Source organism: Myotis lucifugus, unplaced genomic scaffold (genome assembly GCF_000147115.1).
Source record: "Myotis lucifugus unplaced genomic scaffold, Myoluc2.0 scaffold_3, whole genome shotgun sequence".
Taxonomy (NCBI): Eukaryota; Metazoa; Chordata; class Mammalia; order Chiroptera; family Vespertilionidae; genus Myotis; species Myotis lucifugus.
Window position 1 is genome coordinate 7,158,923 of NW_005871051.1, and position 17,280 is coordinate 7,176,202.

At 38.6% G+C, this 17,280-nt stretch overlaps 1 protein-coding gene across 2 annotated transcripts in view; it reads left to right on the forward strand.

Moving 5' to 3' along the window:
* BMPR2 (bone morphogenetic protein receptor type 2) overlaps positions 1 to 17,280 on the forward strand; it is a 64,062-nt gene that overhangs the window by 19,401 nt on the left and 27,381 nt on the right. For both annotated transcript variants that reach the window (XM_023760341.1, XM_014461761.2), the window contains exons 4-9: positions 4,945 to 5,055; positions 5,814 to 5,905; positions 8,110 to 8,340; positions 9,052 to 9,166; positions 10,963 to 11,123; positions 12,738 to 12,885. In XM_023760341.1, the coding sequence (XP_023616109.1) occupies positions 4,945 to 5,055; positions 5,814 to 5,905; positions 8,110 to 8,340; positions 9,052 to 9,166; positions 10,963 to 11,123; positions 12,738 to 12,885 (858 nt within the window). The remainder of the gene's footprint in view (positions 1 to 4,944; positions 5,056 to 5,813; positions 5,906 to 8,109; positions 8,341 to 9,051; positions 9,167 to 10,962; positions 11,124 to 12,737; positions 12,886 to 17,280) is intronic.

Genomic DNA, 17,280 nt, shown 5'->3' on the forward strand with positions numbered 1-17,280 from the left:
ATATTTTATGGATTTTTTACAGAGAGGAAGGGAGTGGGATAGAGAGAGTCAAAAACATCGATGAGAGAGAAACATCGATCAGCTGCCTCCTGCACACTCCCCACTGGGTATGTGCCCGCAACCGAGGTACATGCCCTTGACCGGAATCAAACCTGGGACCCTTGAGTCCGCAGGCCGACGCTCTATCTACTGAGCCAAACTGGTTAGGGCTTTACTAAAAATTCTTTTTTTTTTTTTTTTATATATTTTATTGATTTTTTACAGAGAGGAAGGGAGAGAGATAGAGAGTTAGAAACATCGATGAGAGAGAAACATCGATCAGCTGCCTCCTGCACATCTCCCACTGGGGACGTGCCCGCAACCCAGGTACATGCCCTTGACCGGAATCGAACCCGGGACCTTTCAGTCCACAGGCCGACGCTCTATCCACTGAGCCAAACCGGTTTCGGCTTTACTAAAAATTCTTAATCTATTTACTTAAATGCTATTTTTACACTTATTTAATGACTTTATTCTGATGAAATATAATTAACTTTGTTAGTTTTAATCCGTTCTTGAATAAAAGAAACACAGTGCTGAAAATCAATCTCTTTTAATCACAAAACACCTATTTTAAAGAAATTAAAATTATAAACCTTACTAAGCTAGAAGTTAATAAGAAAGGTAGGCATTGAATGTCTTTCCTGTTGTCTTTTTAAACTTTTTGTTGTTGTTTAATTCAACTGTTTCTCTCTCTCTCCCTTAGTTTTCCATTTTATAATTCATCCATAAAATGTCTGGACTTAGCAGATTATGGACTGTTTTTGTTTATTGTTGTTATTTGTTTCTAACAAACAAAGTCTATTCATAATGATTGAGGCAAGTTAACTTTAAGTCTTAAATAGTATTAAATACCAACTTGAAAAAAAAAGAAATATGCCTCCTGTTAATTTGTTTTTAGGACATTAAACATAAACATTACTGTGATCATGATTGCTGTATATTTGCCATTCTAAAAATAGTAATTAAAATAAAATTGTTTATTTCTTATAGAAATATTTGTTCAAAACATTGAACTGTGTAATATATCATTATCACAGAAACAATATTTGGCAATCTAAATTATTTTGCTAAGGAATTCATTTAATTGTAATCACATTAATTGTTTTGATTTTAATGTTTTTCCTCTGCTTTTATGAAAAGTACATTGCTTAAAAAATTAAAAACAAGAACAAATTCCTAATTTGCTTTTTCATGCAGAGTTGTAAAAGATTTAGGAGCCAAATAACCATCAGTTAAGAATTCTTTTGTTGCTTGCTGCACATGCAGCGATGTTGTTCTTTCTTTCACACAGACCCAGACAAAGGCTGAGTGTAGCAAGGAAGCAAACAGCACTGACTCCAGTAGTGGCCCCTGCCTGGCTCCAGGGTTTGTAAACAGAAACATCCTAGGCTCCAATGAGGCAGACAGCAGTTCCCTGTCTGTTCTGCGTTCAGGAAGCGCTTGCTTGTATAATCTGAGCCATTGCACGCAGGCATACATAGCAGTGTTTACATTTGGCTGAGTATTTAACTGAGAGAGCTAATAGGGAGGAAGAAGAGGGTTTATTAGAGCTAGGGGAACAAAACAATTTCAGATATAGCATATATATAGCATATATGCAAAAAAAGAATTTAAAAAAGAAACAAAAAATAAAGAGTTTTCTGGTTAAAGGCCTCTTTTATTGCACACATATATGAATATACATTGAAATATTTTTTTCTGGCAGTTTTTCAGGGGTCTCATATTTTTAGACCATGTGACATATCCTGGAAAGTTTTCCATTTGAAATATTTAACCACTAGCATGTGTTTTTTTTTTTTAAATATGTTTAAAGATCTACTTAACACTTTTTCATCCTCCCTGTATATGAATTAACATTTCGTACTTCAGATTTTGGGTTAATGAATATTTTATGTAAAAGTTATGTTGCATTTTCTTTGTAAATTTGGGAATAAAAGTAAAGAGAATACTGAGGTTCAAGAAACATTAAAAGAGTTATACAGAATTTTGGGATTAGAAGGACCTTAAAGTCACCTAGCATAACCAACTTTTAAAAAATAGTTTAATAGGGGGGCAGGCAGTGGTGGGGAAGAAAAAAAAGTAGTTTAATATGTTTTAATAGTGAAGTTATAGGAACAGCATAGAAGAAAAACATTAAAGACATCTAGTTGCATGTAGGAAAACTCAGGAAAAGTACAGTGAATGGACAGAATTGATGTTATGATAAAAATGCTACTTAGTTGCTGTCATTAAGAAATTTAATTGTTTTTAAAAATCCAGTTGTTGTCATTCTCTAGAAACATTTATGGGAGTGGGGGGAAGGACGGGGGTGGAGGGTGGGGTTCCAGGTGCAACTGGAGGTCAAAATTTTCTCCTATGCTTCTGCTGTATGCTTTGTGGTTTCGGTCTGCTGTCTGGGCAAAGCAACTCAGTATCTTGTTAGAAACAGGATAGGTCCACTTTGAGATAGGTCTGTGGTTACACAGTTGACCTTCCATATTCCTAGATTTTACATCTGCAGATTCAACCAACCATGCATCAAAAACAGTATTTTCTGTCTGCTGTCCTTGGAACACTCACTAATTGGATCATGTTATTCTTTCTAGCTACAAATATATTTTTCCACATGAAGACGGCTATCGTATGCTCTTAAATTTTCTCTTTTTGTATACCAGACACTTTCATTTTTCTCTGCCCATCACATTTCAGTGTTCTCATACCTTCATGTCTTCTGGACATACTCCAGTTGGTGGGCACCCATCCTAAAGGGTGTTTCTCTGGGTATGATCTGATTGATGGAAGGAACTAACACATAAAATGGTGTACCTGCTCATAATAGCCCTGTGGTTTAGATATGTATGTTCCCTTTCTGCAAGTGAATAAACTTAGGCTCAGACAGGTGAAGAAATTTTCTGAAGGTCATACAATAAGTGGAAGAACTGAGTTTTTTTTGTTTGTTTGTTTTTAAGATAATTGATTTCAGAGAGGGAGGGGAAGGGAGAGAGAGATAGAAACATCAATGATGAGAGAGAATCATTGATAGGCTGCCTCCTGCACACCCCCCAACCTCCCACTGGGGATTGAGCCTGCAACCTGGGCATGTGCCCCTGATCAGAATTGAACCCAGGACCCCTCAGTCCGCAGGCCGACACTCTATCCACTAAGCCAAACCGGAGAGGGTGAAGAACTGAGTTTTAAGTCCAGTTCAGGTTTAACTACCAGCAAAGCCACACTCTCTTAATCATGATATTAATATTGGTAAACATAACTACTATTATTGCATAGATAATACATTCTCAACACTATACTGAGTACTCAGATTTCCATCTAAGCCACATAGAAGATTTGTGAGGTAGAGATTATTATTTTTACAAATGTGAGAATTGAATATCAGAAAAGTCAAATAACTTGCTAAAGGTCACTGAGAGAGTGGTGTAGAGTCAAGATTTAAAACCAAATGTGAGTCCAGCTGGAGTGGCTCAGTTGGTTGAGCATCTCCCCATGAGCTGAAGGTCACTAGTTTGATTCCTGAACAGGACCTATGCCCAGGTTGTGGGTTCAATCCCCAGTAGGGGGTGCTCAGGAGGCAACCAATCAATGTTTCTCTCTCACATTGATGTTTCTGTCTCTCGGTACCTCTCCCTTCCTCTCTCTAAAATCTTATTACAAAAAGACACCGAATGTGATTCCAAGACTATTCTGTTAAATATACTCTTCTGTCTGTGCTGTTCCATGATGTAGTTAATCTATAGTAATAAAAGCATAATATGCTAATTAGACCAGATGTGCTTCCAGAAGACCTTTTGGACAAAGCCAGGGCTGCAAGGGAAGCCCGGGTCCTGGGTGCCAGAGGGAAGCTGGTGCTGGCAGCCGGGGGAAGGAAGGCCTACTCTTGCATGAATTTCGTGCATTGGGCCTCTAGTATTTTAAGAATTAGGAATGTAACTAACAGGTATTTCAGTGTCCTAAATGTATATAATCTTATAAAATAATCTGATGAAATATATACTTTTCAGTTATTAAAATTTATTAATTTTTTATTTCCTTTGATGCAAAAACATTGCAGATTCGACTATATAGTGATACAGTCTTTCTGTCACTATTTAACAAAATACTAAAAAAAACCATAACTATATTTTTACATTAAAAAATTTTAAATTACATTTGACATTCACTATTATATTAGTTTCAGGTGTACAGCATAGTAGTTAGACATTTATATAACTTATGAAGTAATCCCCCTATAAGTCAACTACCTACATGACACCATACTTAGCTATTATAATATTATTAACTATATTTCTTATGCTATATTTTAAATCACTGTGACTATTTTATAACTGCCAATTTTTACTTATTTCCTTTACCATATTTTTGTTTTGTTAATCCTCACCTGAGGATGTTTTCCCAATGATTTTTAGAGAGAGTGGAAGGGAGGGGGAGAGACAGAGAGAAACATTGATGTGAGACATATCGATTGGTTGCTTTCCGCATGCCCTGACCAGGGCCCGGGATCCAGCCTGCAACCAAGGTACATGCCCTTGACCGGAATCAAACCCAGGTCCCTTCAGTCCATGGGCCCAATGCTCTCTCCACTGAGCCAAATTGGCTAGGGCTCCTTCACTATTTTAATCATCCCTCTCAAACCCCTCTTCCATCTGGTAACCATCATTTTTTTCTCAGTATTTGAGTTTATTTCTGTTTTGTTTATTTTGTTTTTTAGATTCCACTTATAAATGAAATAACATGGTATTTGTCTTTGTCTGACTTATTTCCCTTAGCATAATACCCTCTAGGTCCACCCACGTATCACAAATGGCAAGATTTCATTCTTTTTTTTTTTTAATGACCAAGTAATATTCTATTGTAAATATGTACATCTTCTTTAATGATAACTATATTTTAAAATTTGTTTTCTTTTAGGTCCACCTCATTCATTTAACCGAGATGAAACAATAATCATTGCTTTAGCATCAGTCTCTGTATTAGCTGTTTTGATAGTTGCCTTATGCTTCGGATACAGGATGCTGACAGGTAAAAATATAACTTCTTATTCTGTTGTTTATTAAACATGCCATTTAGTTGATACTTATTTTCTCCTTTTTAAAATCTTTATGCTAAAAAACATTCTGTGGTACAGTAGCTCCCATTTTTCTCTCTTAATCCTTTTTCCTTTAGTGTTTATGAAAAGTTTCAAACATATACAAAATACTTATCACCCAATTTCAACAATTATCACCTCTATACATCATCCATCTATAGCCTCACTCACTATACCTTTCTGTGCCACTGGATTATTTTTTAAAAATCACATGCCATTTATGTATAAATACTTTAGTATTATTGCTGAAATAGAAGGACTTAAAATATATATAACCACAATACCATTTCCAAATTTTAAAAAGTAACAGTAATTTCTCAGTATCATCAAATGTTCAGTTGTTTCTAATAAACTTTAGGTTCTGTGAACTTTTAGGAAATCAGCACTCATTCATTTATTTGAATAACTAATAAAACTACCTTTAATGTCTTGGCAGTATTTTTGAAGGTTTTAAACTAGGTCTGTTACTGGAATCATCTCCCAGAATTCAGATTTCATGTTATTCATCACTCATCTTAATTTAAAGATAATTCTTAGTTTACTAAATAGTTTTACACCCATTGACATTAGGTATAAGCCTTGCTGCCTACGCTTCTGTAGCTCTTCTTTTTAATGGTAATATAATAAAAAGTATAGTAAAATATTCACTTTAAGAGAAGCACACAGTAACTACTTCTGCCTATTCCTATAGGAGACCGTAAACAAGGTCTGCACAGTATGAACATGATGGAGGCAGCAGCATCAGAGCCTTCTCTTGACCTAGATAATCTGAAACTGTTGGAGGTAAGATTGCTCTTAGATTATGGACCATTCTTCTGCTCCCATATCTGAGACAGTGACTTTATTCACTCACTGAATCATTTGTTTATTTATTCAATAAGCATTTATTGAATATCAGTTTAGTGCCAAGACTATTCTAGGCACTGAGAATATAGCTGAACAATATAGATAACCCTCTTGAGACTTACATTGTAGTGGGAGAGAATCTATAAACAGGTAAACCAATGTATATTATTTCAAGTAATAGTAAGTGCTATGGAGAAAAATAAAATGGACAAGAAAGTTAGAAAGTTATGGAAAAGGGGTTATTAAAGAAAGTATATTTAGAAAGGAATTGACCTTTGAGTACAGACTTCAACAGAATTTGGGAATAAGGATGTGAAATTCTGAGAAGTATGTGCCAGGCAAGGAATCCATATTAGATTCAAGTAAATATTCCTTGTCTGTGAATATATTATATATTTTTATAGGCCCATAGGATTATTACATAATCCATAGAACTTAATTTTTATTTGGCAATTTCTCAGAAGTTATGTTAAAAGTTAATTTTTTTTTTTGTAATTTCAGAGAGGAAGGGAGAGGGATAGAGAGATAGAAACATTAATGATGAGAGAGAATCATTGATTGGCTGCCTCCTGCACTACCCCACACTGGGGATCAAACCTGAAACCCGGGCATATGCCCTGGCCAAGAATTGAACTGTGACCTGGTTCATAGGTCGGTGCTTGACCACTGAGCCATGCTGGCTGGACTATGTTAAAAGTTTTATCATTATGAATGTTTTATTCTTTATTAGGATAAATAAATAAACTATGATCCCCAAACCAGAGACTGTAATATAATAGGTATATAAATCTGATCCTCAAACTACAGAGACTGTTAAATAGTAGACATGGTAGATTTGATAATGTAAAACTTTTTAAGAACCTTACATTTGGGAGAAAAATATAACAAAGTTAAAAGCCAGATACAAAAAAAAGTATTTCAACACAGAAACAAAGAATTGCTACAGAGCTAGTATAAGTCATATGAAGAAATAATTCATTAAAAAAACGGACAAAATAAATGAACTGTCAATTCACAAAATAAATGTGGCTAGTAAATGTATTATAATTAAATGTACAATTTACTACATTGAAAAAAAAAACTTATTAAAAACCATAGGATTTTATCCTGGATTGAGTAAAAGAGACACTCCCAAACATTGCTGATTTAACCAGGTATTGATAAACCTTTCTAAAGAACAGTCTGTTTGTTAAATTTTAACTTAGAAACAGTGAGTGAAATATAACAAATATCCTTAAATTGATGATAGTAAATCCCCAACCTATTTTAATAAAAAAGTGAGGCGCGCGGGGACACCTGCCCGGCCCCCGCCTGGGCGCAGCCTGGGGACGGCCTTTGAGTCCAAAAAAAAAAAAAAGTGAGAGAAATCCCCAGAAGCCAAAAAATGAAGAGAACAGGTTGCATTTTGCTGGTTGTTTGTGTATTAAGTAACTTTTAATTTTATATCGTGGGTATTGTGAATATGAATATGATGCAGACCCTATGTTCTTTAGATTCTTCTGAAGTGTGTTTACTTTCAATGTTTGTTTTAGTAGGCAGTTGTTTTAGTAGGCAGTTATCTTGGTTGGACACACTGCAAACTCTTAGTCTCAGTTCAGTTACTTTGTCTCTAGCAGGAATTTGTCCCATGCATTCACTCCATTTCCCCTTCTCTGATTCTCCTTTCTGAAAATTTCCCTTCACTTTCCAGCAGCTGTGATTACCCCAAATTCTGTCCTCTGGTTCCTGGGGCCAGAAAGATTATAGATTTTCTATTCTGTTTTTAGCTCCAGTACACAGAGCTGACTGCAGCCTGCCCTCAGGCTAAAAACTATAAAAGGGGGTAACTCGTGCCATTCCTTTCTTCTAAGTGTTGACTCCCCTCACTATCTAACTCCTTTTCTTCATTCTCCAGCACTTTTAGTTTCTTTTTACATTTTTTTCAGAGTTTATTGTTGCTGTCTTTGGGAAGGCTGGGTCTAGTAGTTGCTTCCTGAGCCATATAAAATGTGGACTTGATTAGTTCCTTGTCAGTGGCATAATTTAACCTTTAAGCAATAGAGAACTGTGGCACACTTATGAATGTACACTTTATTTAGTAAATTTGATTTTTCCATTGTGATTTGAATTAATACCTTGCTTGCTTCAAAACAAATTTGCAGCTGATTGGCCGGGGTCGATATGGAGCAGTATATAAAGGTTCCTTAGATGAGCGTCCAGTTGCTGTAAAAATGTTTTCCTTCGCAAACCGTCAAAATTTTATCAATGAAAAGAACATTTACAGAGTGCCTTTGATGGAACATGACAACATTGCTCGCTTTATAGTTGGAGATGAAAGAGTCACTGCTGATGGACGCATGGAGTATTTGCTTGTGATGGAGTACTATCCCAATGTAAGTTCTTCATTCAAATAAACTGAGATTTATACAAGTAGTTAATCAGATATTCAGTAGGACATCGCTGGTTTGCAAACTAGTTTAAGGGTCTGCAATGAGAAAGGGATCTCACACAGAATGTGAATTAACTGTCACTAGTTAACTGTTTAGTACCCCCTTATCTCTCCATCCCTTCCCTCCCCCGACCCTCTCACCCTTCCACAAGACTTTCTTGATGAAGGAAGCAGTACTTTGATTGACATTCATTCTGGTGCAAGCTCCATATCCCAGGCTGGTTGATAATTAATATCTTGTGGACGAGCACTTTGAGTAGCACTGGCACATACATATTTACAAAAATCTCCTATTCCCTATTTGTAAAACAATATAATTTGTATTTGTACTGATAAGAGGTATAGTGTAAAGAAAGAGTCTAAAAGACTCATTTTCTATCTTAATTTGAAATTAAAGAAGTATTTAAAATGAAATAACTTCATAATTTTAAATATTGGAAAAATCAATATTGATCATGTTTAAATTCTTTTTTTTCTTTCTCTCTATCCAAGGAAATGTCTTACTCCTTCGAGATCGTGAAATGCCATAATTTATTAGATATCCATGGAATTCTAACCTATGCAAGTCCTTTATAAGACTTATAACTTATCTTCTAATCAAGTAAATTAATTGCAGTTTTTTTCTCTTTTTTATTTTATTTTGTCTTCTAAATAGGGATCTCTATGCAAGTATCTTAGTCTCCATACAAGTGATTGGGTAAGCTCTTGCCGTCTGGCTCATTCTGTGACTAGAGGACTGGCTTATCTTCATACAGAATTACCACGAGGAGGTAAGACAGTGAATAGAAGAGGAATGATACTCATGTGGAGTCAAAATTAAAGGGAAATTTTATTCATACCTTCAAAGTAAAAGTATATTTTATATGTAGCAGATTTATTAGCCAGCCATTTGAAAGATCTGACATGAGAACTGAATTTTAAATCTAATAGAAAGAATGAGAAAAAGAATTTCAGGACTCTAGAGGGGTCATGGATACCATTAAGAATTTGATTAAAGCTCTGAACACTGTCCCTGCAAAGATACCCGTATAGGTATACTTTAAAAAAATGTTCTTTTAATACAGTTGCTGCCTGGCTGGCATGGCTTAGTGGTTGACCATAGACCTATGAACCAGGAGGTCATAGTTTGATTCCTGGTCAGGGCACATGCCCAGGTTATAGGCTCAATCCCCAGTGTGGAGCATGTTAGGAGGCAGCTGATCGATGATTTTCATCACTGATGTTTCTGTTTGTCTTTCCTTCTCCCTTCCTCTCTGAAATCAATAAAAAAATATTTTAAAATAAAAAAAATACATTTGTTTTCTGACTTTGTTACAAAATACACCTCATATCATAGGCAGCTCTAAATTAGCTTTGCTGTGAAAATCTGTCTTTGTGCTTTCTCAAGCTTTCATCCCTTACAGCATTTTCCTGTCATAATACAGCCCAGAACATTGTTTTTTCAGTGTCTCTGACCTCTGTAGTGAAGAGAATTCTTAATGTATCAATTTCTTAGATCTTTTTCCAATGTATAATAGCATGGATCGTCTTTTCTAGCTGCTGCTTCATATATAAATAATTTCTCTTGAATAATTTAGCAATTCATTTGTCTTGACATCTTGCTTTTCCTGAATACAGAATTGACCAATGTTATTACCTATGTAGCAACTTGATGCACTCACTCACTTTAGTGCTTTAGCACATTAACCATTTGGACTGTGTTTCCTTATTCTTACTCTTAAATATTGTTATAGCTCCTTTAATAAGCTGGCTTAGCACAGAACTTAAAAATATCTTCCTAATCCCTCTTGTCAAGGCTTGCCTAATTCAGCAAGGTTTCAAGTCAAACATTGGCTGAAAGGAAGGATTGCCATCAAGTAAGAGTTTTATTTAAGTGCATATCTTAGTCTTAAACATTACTTAATATTTTCACTAGTTTACCTTTTTAAAAAAATGAATATATATGTATATGCTATTGCAAGAAAGTATGGTAGCTGTGTGAACTTAAGATTTTACCTATTATTCTAAAAATAGTCCAACTATACTATACTATTTCAAAACATTTAAGAGGTAATTTAATTCCCCTTCCCCCCCAGAGAACTCAGTATCTTCAAATATAACAGCCAACACAATACAATAGCCGTCCAGTGTGCATGAATAAAAATTATAACATTTTTTGGAGTAAGATTGGCAAAAATACATATTTTTTGGTGTGCCACAGAATATGTGTGCCTAAGATGAAAGAGGTTGAAAAATCACTGCCCTAAAATGAAGAGAAAAAAAAACCAAGTATGTATTAAAATTAGAAGCAACAGCATGTTGGCTATTACTTACGGTTGAAGTTTAAAACTTCATTAATTATACATACAACAGGAATTATGTTGTAAAATATAACTTAAAATAGTAATGATTTTGAGTTAAAATTTTGATTTCTTACGTTCTTTTTTGTTATTAGGAAATAAATAGGTAGAAAAAAAAAACACCACTACCTTTTACAGTTATGTTGTAGTCCCTGTTACTTGCATACTCATTTCATGTCCAGTAGTGCTATTTAAGCAATAATGAATATTTGAAATTATCCAAACAGATCATTATAAACCTGCAATTTCCCATCGAGATTTAAACAGCAGAAATGTCCTGGTGAAAAATGATGGAACTTGTGTTATTAGTGACTTTGGGTTGTCCATGAGGCTGACTGGAAATAGACTGGTACGCCCAGGAGAAGAAGATAATGCAGCCATAAGTGAGGTGCGTGTATACAAGAAGAATCATACAGACATACTTTGAAAACATTATGAATTGCATTTAAGAATCCACTACCTTGATAACTACTTGTGATAATTATCCTTATACTAGGGGCCCAGTGCAAGAATCCGTGCACCTTGAAAGGAACTGTGGGCAGTGAGGCTGTGATAGGCACAGGGGCGGGTCTCGGCTCATCCTCCACACCCCTGCCTGGCCCCTCCCGCTGTGGCCCCTGGTCCCCTTTTTGCCGGCAGCCCCACTCCCACCGCTGCTGCACCCATGTGCTGACGGCATTGGCCCTGCTTGCACCCACTGAAGGCACAGAGCGATTGGGGCCAGCGCCAGCAGCAGTGTGAGCAGGGCCGGTGCTGTCAGTGGCTGCGAGCGGCAGCTGCTGCCTCGATCGCCCCTCAGGAGCAGGGGAGGTGGAGAAGCTCTCAGGGGTGGTCAGGGCCATCAGCCGCCACTCACACCCACTGATGGCACCGAGCGATTGGGACCAGCATTGGGCACCGGCAGCGGGTGCAAGTGGGGCTGGCACTGGCAGTGGGTGTGAGTAGCGGCTCCGGCACTGTGTGCGAGTGGGGCCATTGCCGGCAGCAGGCGGGAGAGGTGGCTGCCGGCCCTGATCTCCCCTCAGGAGCAGGGGGAGGTGGAGAAGCCCTGAGGGGTGATCTGGGCCGGCAGCCGCTGCTCTCACCCGTTGACGGCACCCAGCGATTGTCACCGAGTGGGGCTGGCACCAGCAGTAGGTGCAAGTGCCGGGCGGGACCATGGTGCACGGGAGCAAAGAATTTTTAGTAACAACCAGAGGCTCGCCCTGATGGCAGCGACCAGTGCCCCGCCTTGGTCTGGCACCCCTGCTCACCTGCTCTACCATCCTGCCATGACTGACACCCGCCATATTCCGCGCACATCATCTGGTGGTCAGTGCACATCATAGCTACTGGTTGTTCAGTTGTTCCGCCGTTTGTTCTATTTGCATATTAGCCTTTTATTATATAGGATTCCACCAATTATAGCATTTTAGGAATTACAAAATTAAGAAATACCAAAGACACTGCATAGAGTTCATCAGTTTATTATGGAAGTCACTGCCATTCAAGTTCATTTTTTATAAGCATTAGGAAGAAATTTGTAGGAACTGATTTTTGAAGTAGGAGTAAAATTATCAAGGTGAGACAGGACCTAGTCACCTTCTGATAAATCACTATTACAATGTGGAGCATATCCTTCTGTGGCCTTTTTCTCTGCATTTACATATATAGGTCTATACATACATTTATATTTTTTGTGACTTTTTAAAAACATTAAGTGGTATACATATTGTTTTGCATTTTTCTCACTGTGTCTTAAAGGTGTTGTTTTTTATGTTGATATGCAATGGAAGATCTAGCTCATTATTTTTTATTGATTCTGTGCAATAGGATGTATTGACCACAGTTTAATTATTCAAGGGCATTTTATAGATTAAGAAAATCAGGTATGAACAGTTTCAGTAACATAGTTAGGGTACAATAACTTATTAACATCTTGTTGATATGAAATTGATGTATAATTTCTGTCTAATGTATGTCCTTCATTCTCATTCCGAAAATTGTTGCTCTAATTTTTCAGGTTGGTACAATCAGATATATGGCACCAGAAGTTCTAGAAGGAGCTGTGAACCTGAGGGACTGTGAATCAGCTTTGAAACAAGTAGACATGTATGCTCTTGGACTAATCTATTGGGAGATATTTATGAGATGTACAGACCTCTTCCCAGGTAAGAGATCTATCAAAAATTGATATATGAATTTTATGCAAAGCAGTTATATCTGCTTTTTCTACCTATATTTAAAAAAGTCAACTTTGTGTTTTTACTTTCTCTTTTTTAATATTTTTTTATTGTTGATGGTATTACAGATTTTTACTTGCATTTAAACCTTTAGTTTAGTGCCATCTAGTGTTCAGAAACATTATTAGCCAGAAGGAAAAACTTATTAAAAGGACGCCATGTTTGCATTGAGTGCAATTTAATTAATTGCTTACAATAGCTTATCTAACCATATTTAGTTTGGTCTCTGATTGCTTTAGCAGTCATAATTTTCCTTATGCACCCTCAGAGCATTTGATAAGCTACACTTACATTCTGTCCTAAAATGACTCAATAAGGAATTAGAAGCAATGAATAAACCCCTGGAACACTTTTTTCTTTCTGTCTTTCTTTTTTTTATTCTCTCTTCATGCCTTCCTACATTCCTTCATCCTTTCAATGAAAGAACATTCATCTAATGTGAATGCTATGCTTTGTTTGAGGCTTACTTAAATTAACCAGATGAGTTTATGTTTTTTCCTTTTGTTAGTATTTTTTACATCACTGTCATGTAGAATCTTAACTACATGGGGTACAAAATGATTTGATATAAATGGTCTCTATTTTATAGGAATAACACTATTAAAAATATAGAAAAAGGAAAAACAGACAATTGAATCACCATTGGACAAATTTATGAAATGGAACTATTTCATAAAAACAGAGATTAATAGTAGGGTTGAAATTTTTTGCTTTAAAAACAGTAAGCATTTAACAATAGTTTATAATTCTAAAATATGATGAAATTAATTATTTAGATTAACCAGGGTCTGTCATTTCTTATTTGGAAGTATATTTTTTAGTTAATTGGAAGTACAGTGTACTCAGTTGAAGTGTTTTTCTGCAAATTGCAGGAACTGTAGTAGAATCATAGTATTATTGGAACTTTGGAACTTTTTATTCCTAGTATTGAAACTTAGGCCACAGATTTTTAAAAATATCCTAACCCAGAATTGTTGTTTTATAGAAGTATGTCTGACTAAATGACTCTTAAAGTATCAGCATTAGTACACTGCCATCAGCAGCATTTTTAAACAACTACTGCATTCAAAGAATAACTATTGCTTTTCATCTGGTAAATAATAAAGAACAATATTAGGTGTTTATAAAGGGGAAAGGCAAAATTTTGGGAGAATTATAATAGAACTAGAAGAAGTTTTTAAAAGGAAAAAGAGATAGGGTATTACTGTTTAATAATACAGAGTTTCAATTTGGAAAGATAAAAAAAATTCTGGAGATTGATGGTAGTGATGGTTGCACAACATCATGAATATTCTTAGTGCCATAGAACTGTACACTTGAAAATGGTTAAAATGGTCAATTTTATGTTAATATATATTTAACCACAATTAAAAAAAATAAAGGAAAAAAAAGAGAGTTGCATTAAGATACCTTATAATCTTGGATATAGAAATGAGGAAGAAGATGCACATGTGAGAGAAAAGGTAGAAGAGGAATCTGTGGTTTTAATTAACTATTAGAAGAAAGTTTAAGGAATTGAGAAATATTCAGAGATATGAGAAATAGTGAGGATGGCAGTCAGGAACTTAGGAAAAATCCTGGCTTACGCTGGAAAGATGAGTAAATTATGGAGGCTTTTGGATAAAGTATTGAAGACAACTTAAGAAAAATTTTAAAAGCATTTAAAAGAAGAGGCTATTGATAGAACTAAGGTTAAAATGATTATTTAGGAATTGTCTACACCAGTGGTTCTTAACCTTCTGGCCCTTTAAATACAGTTCCTCATGTTGTGACCCAACCATAAAATTATTTTCGTTGCTACTTCATAACTGTAATGTTGCTACTGTTATGAATTGTAGTGTAAATATCTGATATGCAGGATGGTCTTAGGCGACTCCTGTGAAAGGGTCGTTTGACCGCCAAAGGGGTCACGACCCACAGGTTGAGAACCGCTGGTCTACACGGACCTGGTCATTGGGAACTTAAGAGTGGATGTACTCCTTTAAGAGAACATATGAAGAGAGGAAAAATTGTTGAATAAAGACTGAATATTGCCTGGCTGGCATGGCTCAGTGGTTGAGCGTGGACATATGAACCCATTCAGGGCATATGCCCGGGTTGTGGGCTTGATCCCCAGTGTGGGGTATGCAGGAGGCCAGTGATTCTCTCTTATCATTGATGTTTCTCTCTCTCTCTCTCTCTCTCTCTCTCTCTCTCTCTCTCTCTCCCTCCCTCCCTCCCTCCCTCCCTCCCTCTCTGAAACAAAAATGTATAAATTTTTAAAAAGACTGACTATTAGCCCCTCCCCAAATAGGTTAGTTATGAAGACAAATGTTCAGAAAAAGTGAGAAAACTGAGAAGTCATAGTATCTGAAAAGTCAGTGTTAGAAAGTGTTAAGAACCAAGATTGATAGCAATAAATGTAATCGAAAGGTCAAAAGGAAATAGAACTGACAAATAATCTTTGAATTTGAATAATAGGAGGTCACTGGTATTCTCAGAGGAGTTTCTGTGAAATAGAGAAGAGAAATATTACAGATTATAGGAGGGGAACATATTAATAAAGCACAGATAGAGGATACGGGGCACTTAAATTTTAACAATGAAATGGGGTGGAAGTTAAAAAAAGAAAGAATACCATAAACATATTAATAAGCCTAAAGAATAGTATCTAATCTAATAAAAGAGAAACATGCAAATTGACTGTACCTCCGCTACACCTACAAGCCATGCCCACAAGCCACATCCACCAGCCAATCAGGAGCGAATATGCAAATTAACTCAACTAAGATGGCAGCGGCCACGGAGCTGGAGCGAGCAGGAGGCTTGGGTTGCCCCAGGCGATGGAAAAAGCCAAGCTTCCCGCCTGCCCTGTGGGCCCTGAGCTCCGCTCAAGGATACAAAGTTTCAATTATCCTATCTAATAAAAGAGAAACATGGTAATTAGCCGTACATCCGCTACCTTTCCCATTGGCTAATCAGGGCGATATGCAAATTAACTGCCAGCCAAGATGGTGGCTAATTTGCATATGTAGGCACAATGCTGGGAGGCGAAAGGGAAAGGACGGAAGAAGCCCCCTGCCTCTGATGGTGATCGGAAACCCAGGGGGGAGCTAAGAGCCGGGGGCAGCTATGATCAGAGAACCAGGCACCTTTGCCACCCCGGCCAGTGATAGCGGGAAGCAGGGGTGGAGCCAGCAATGGGAGCTGGGCAGGGACGGAGCCGGCAGTCCGGGGAGCTAGGGATCCCTTGCCCAGGTCTAAAGCCTTGGCCAAAGATGTTAGGCCTGGGCAGGGGTGGAGCCTGCAATCGTGGGGAGCTGGGGGTCCCCTACACAGACCTAATGCCTTGGCCAGAGGCGTTAGGCCTGGGCAGGGGCGGAACCAGCCATCGCAGGGAGCAGGGGCGGAATCAGCGATCCTGGGCAGCTGGGGGTCCCCTGCCCAGGCCTAAGGCCTCAGTCAGAGGCATTAGGTCTAGGCAGGGGCAGAGTGGGAGATCGCGGGGGGCAGGGGCAGAGCGGGAGATTGCAGGGAGCTGGGGGTCCCCTGCCCAGGCCTAATGCCCCGGCCAGAGGAGTTAGGCCTGGGCAGGGGTGGAGCCTGCAACCGCGGGGAGCTGGGGGTCCCCTGCCCAGGCCTAAGACCTCGGTCAGAGGCATTAGGTCTAGGCAGGGGCAGAGCGGGAGATCACGGGGAGCTGGGGGTTCCCTGCCCAGGCCTAATGCCCCAGCCAGAGGCGTTAGGCCTGGGCAGGGGCGGAGCCTGCAATCACCTGGAGCTGGGGGTCCCCTACACAGACCTAACGCCTTGGCCAGAGGCGTTAGGCCTGGGCAGGGGCGGAACCAGCCATCGCGGGGAGCAGGGGCAGAGTCAGTGATCCTGGGCAGCTGGGGGTCCCCTGCCCAGGCCTAATGCCTTGGCCAGAGGCGTTAGGTCTAGGCATGGGCGGAGCCTGCAACCACGGGGAGCTGGGGGTCCCCTGCCCAGGCCTAAGGCCTCGGCCAGAGTCGTTAGGCATGGGCAGGGGTGGAGTCAGCAATCGTGAGCAGCTGGGGGTCCCCTGCCCAGGCCTAATACCTTGGCCAGAGGCATTAGGTCTAGGCAGGGGCAGAGCGGGAGATTGTGGGGAGCTGGGGGTCTCTTGCCCAGGACTAATGCCTCCACCAGAGGCCTTAGGTCTTGGCAGGGGCGGTGCCAGAGATCGTGGGTAGCAGGGGCGGAGCCGGGAATGGTGGGAGCTGGGGGTCCCCTGCCCAGGCCTGACACCTCTGCTGGAAGGCCTCAGGCCTAGGCAAGGGGCCGATCCGGTGATCGGTGATCAGAGGGTTATGAGGGTCAACT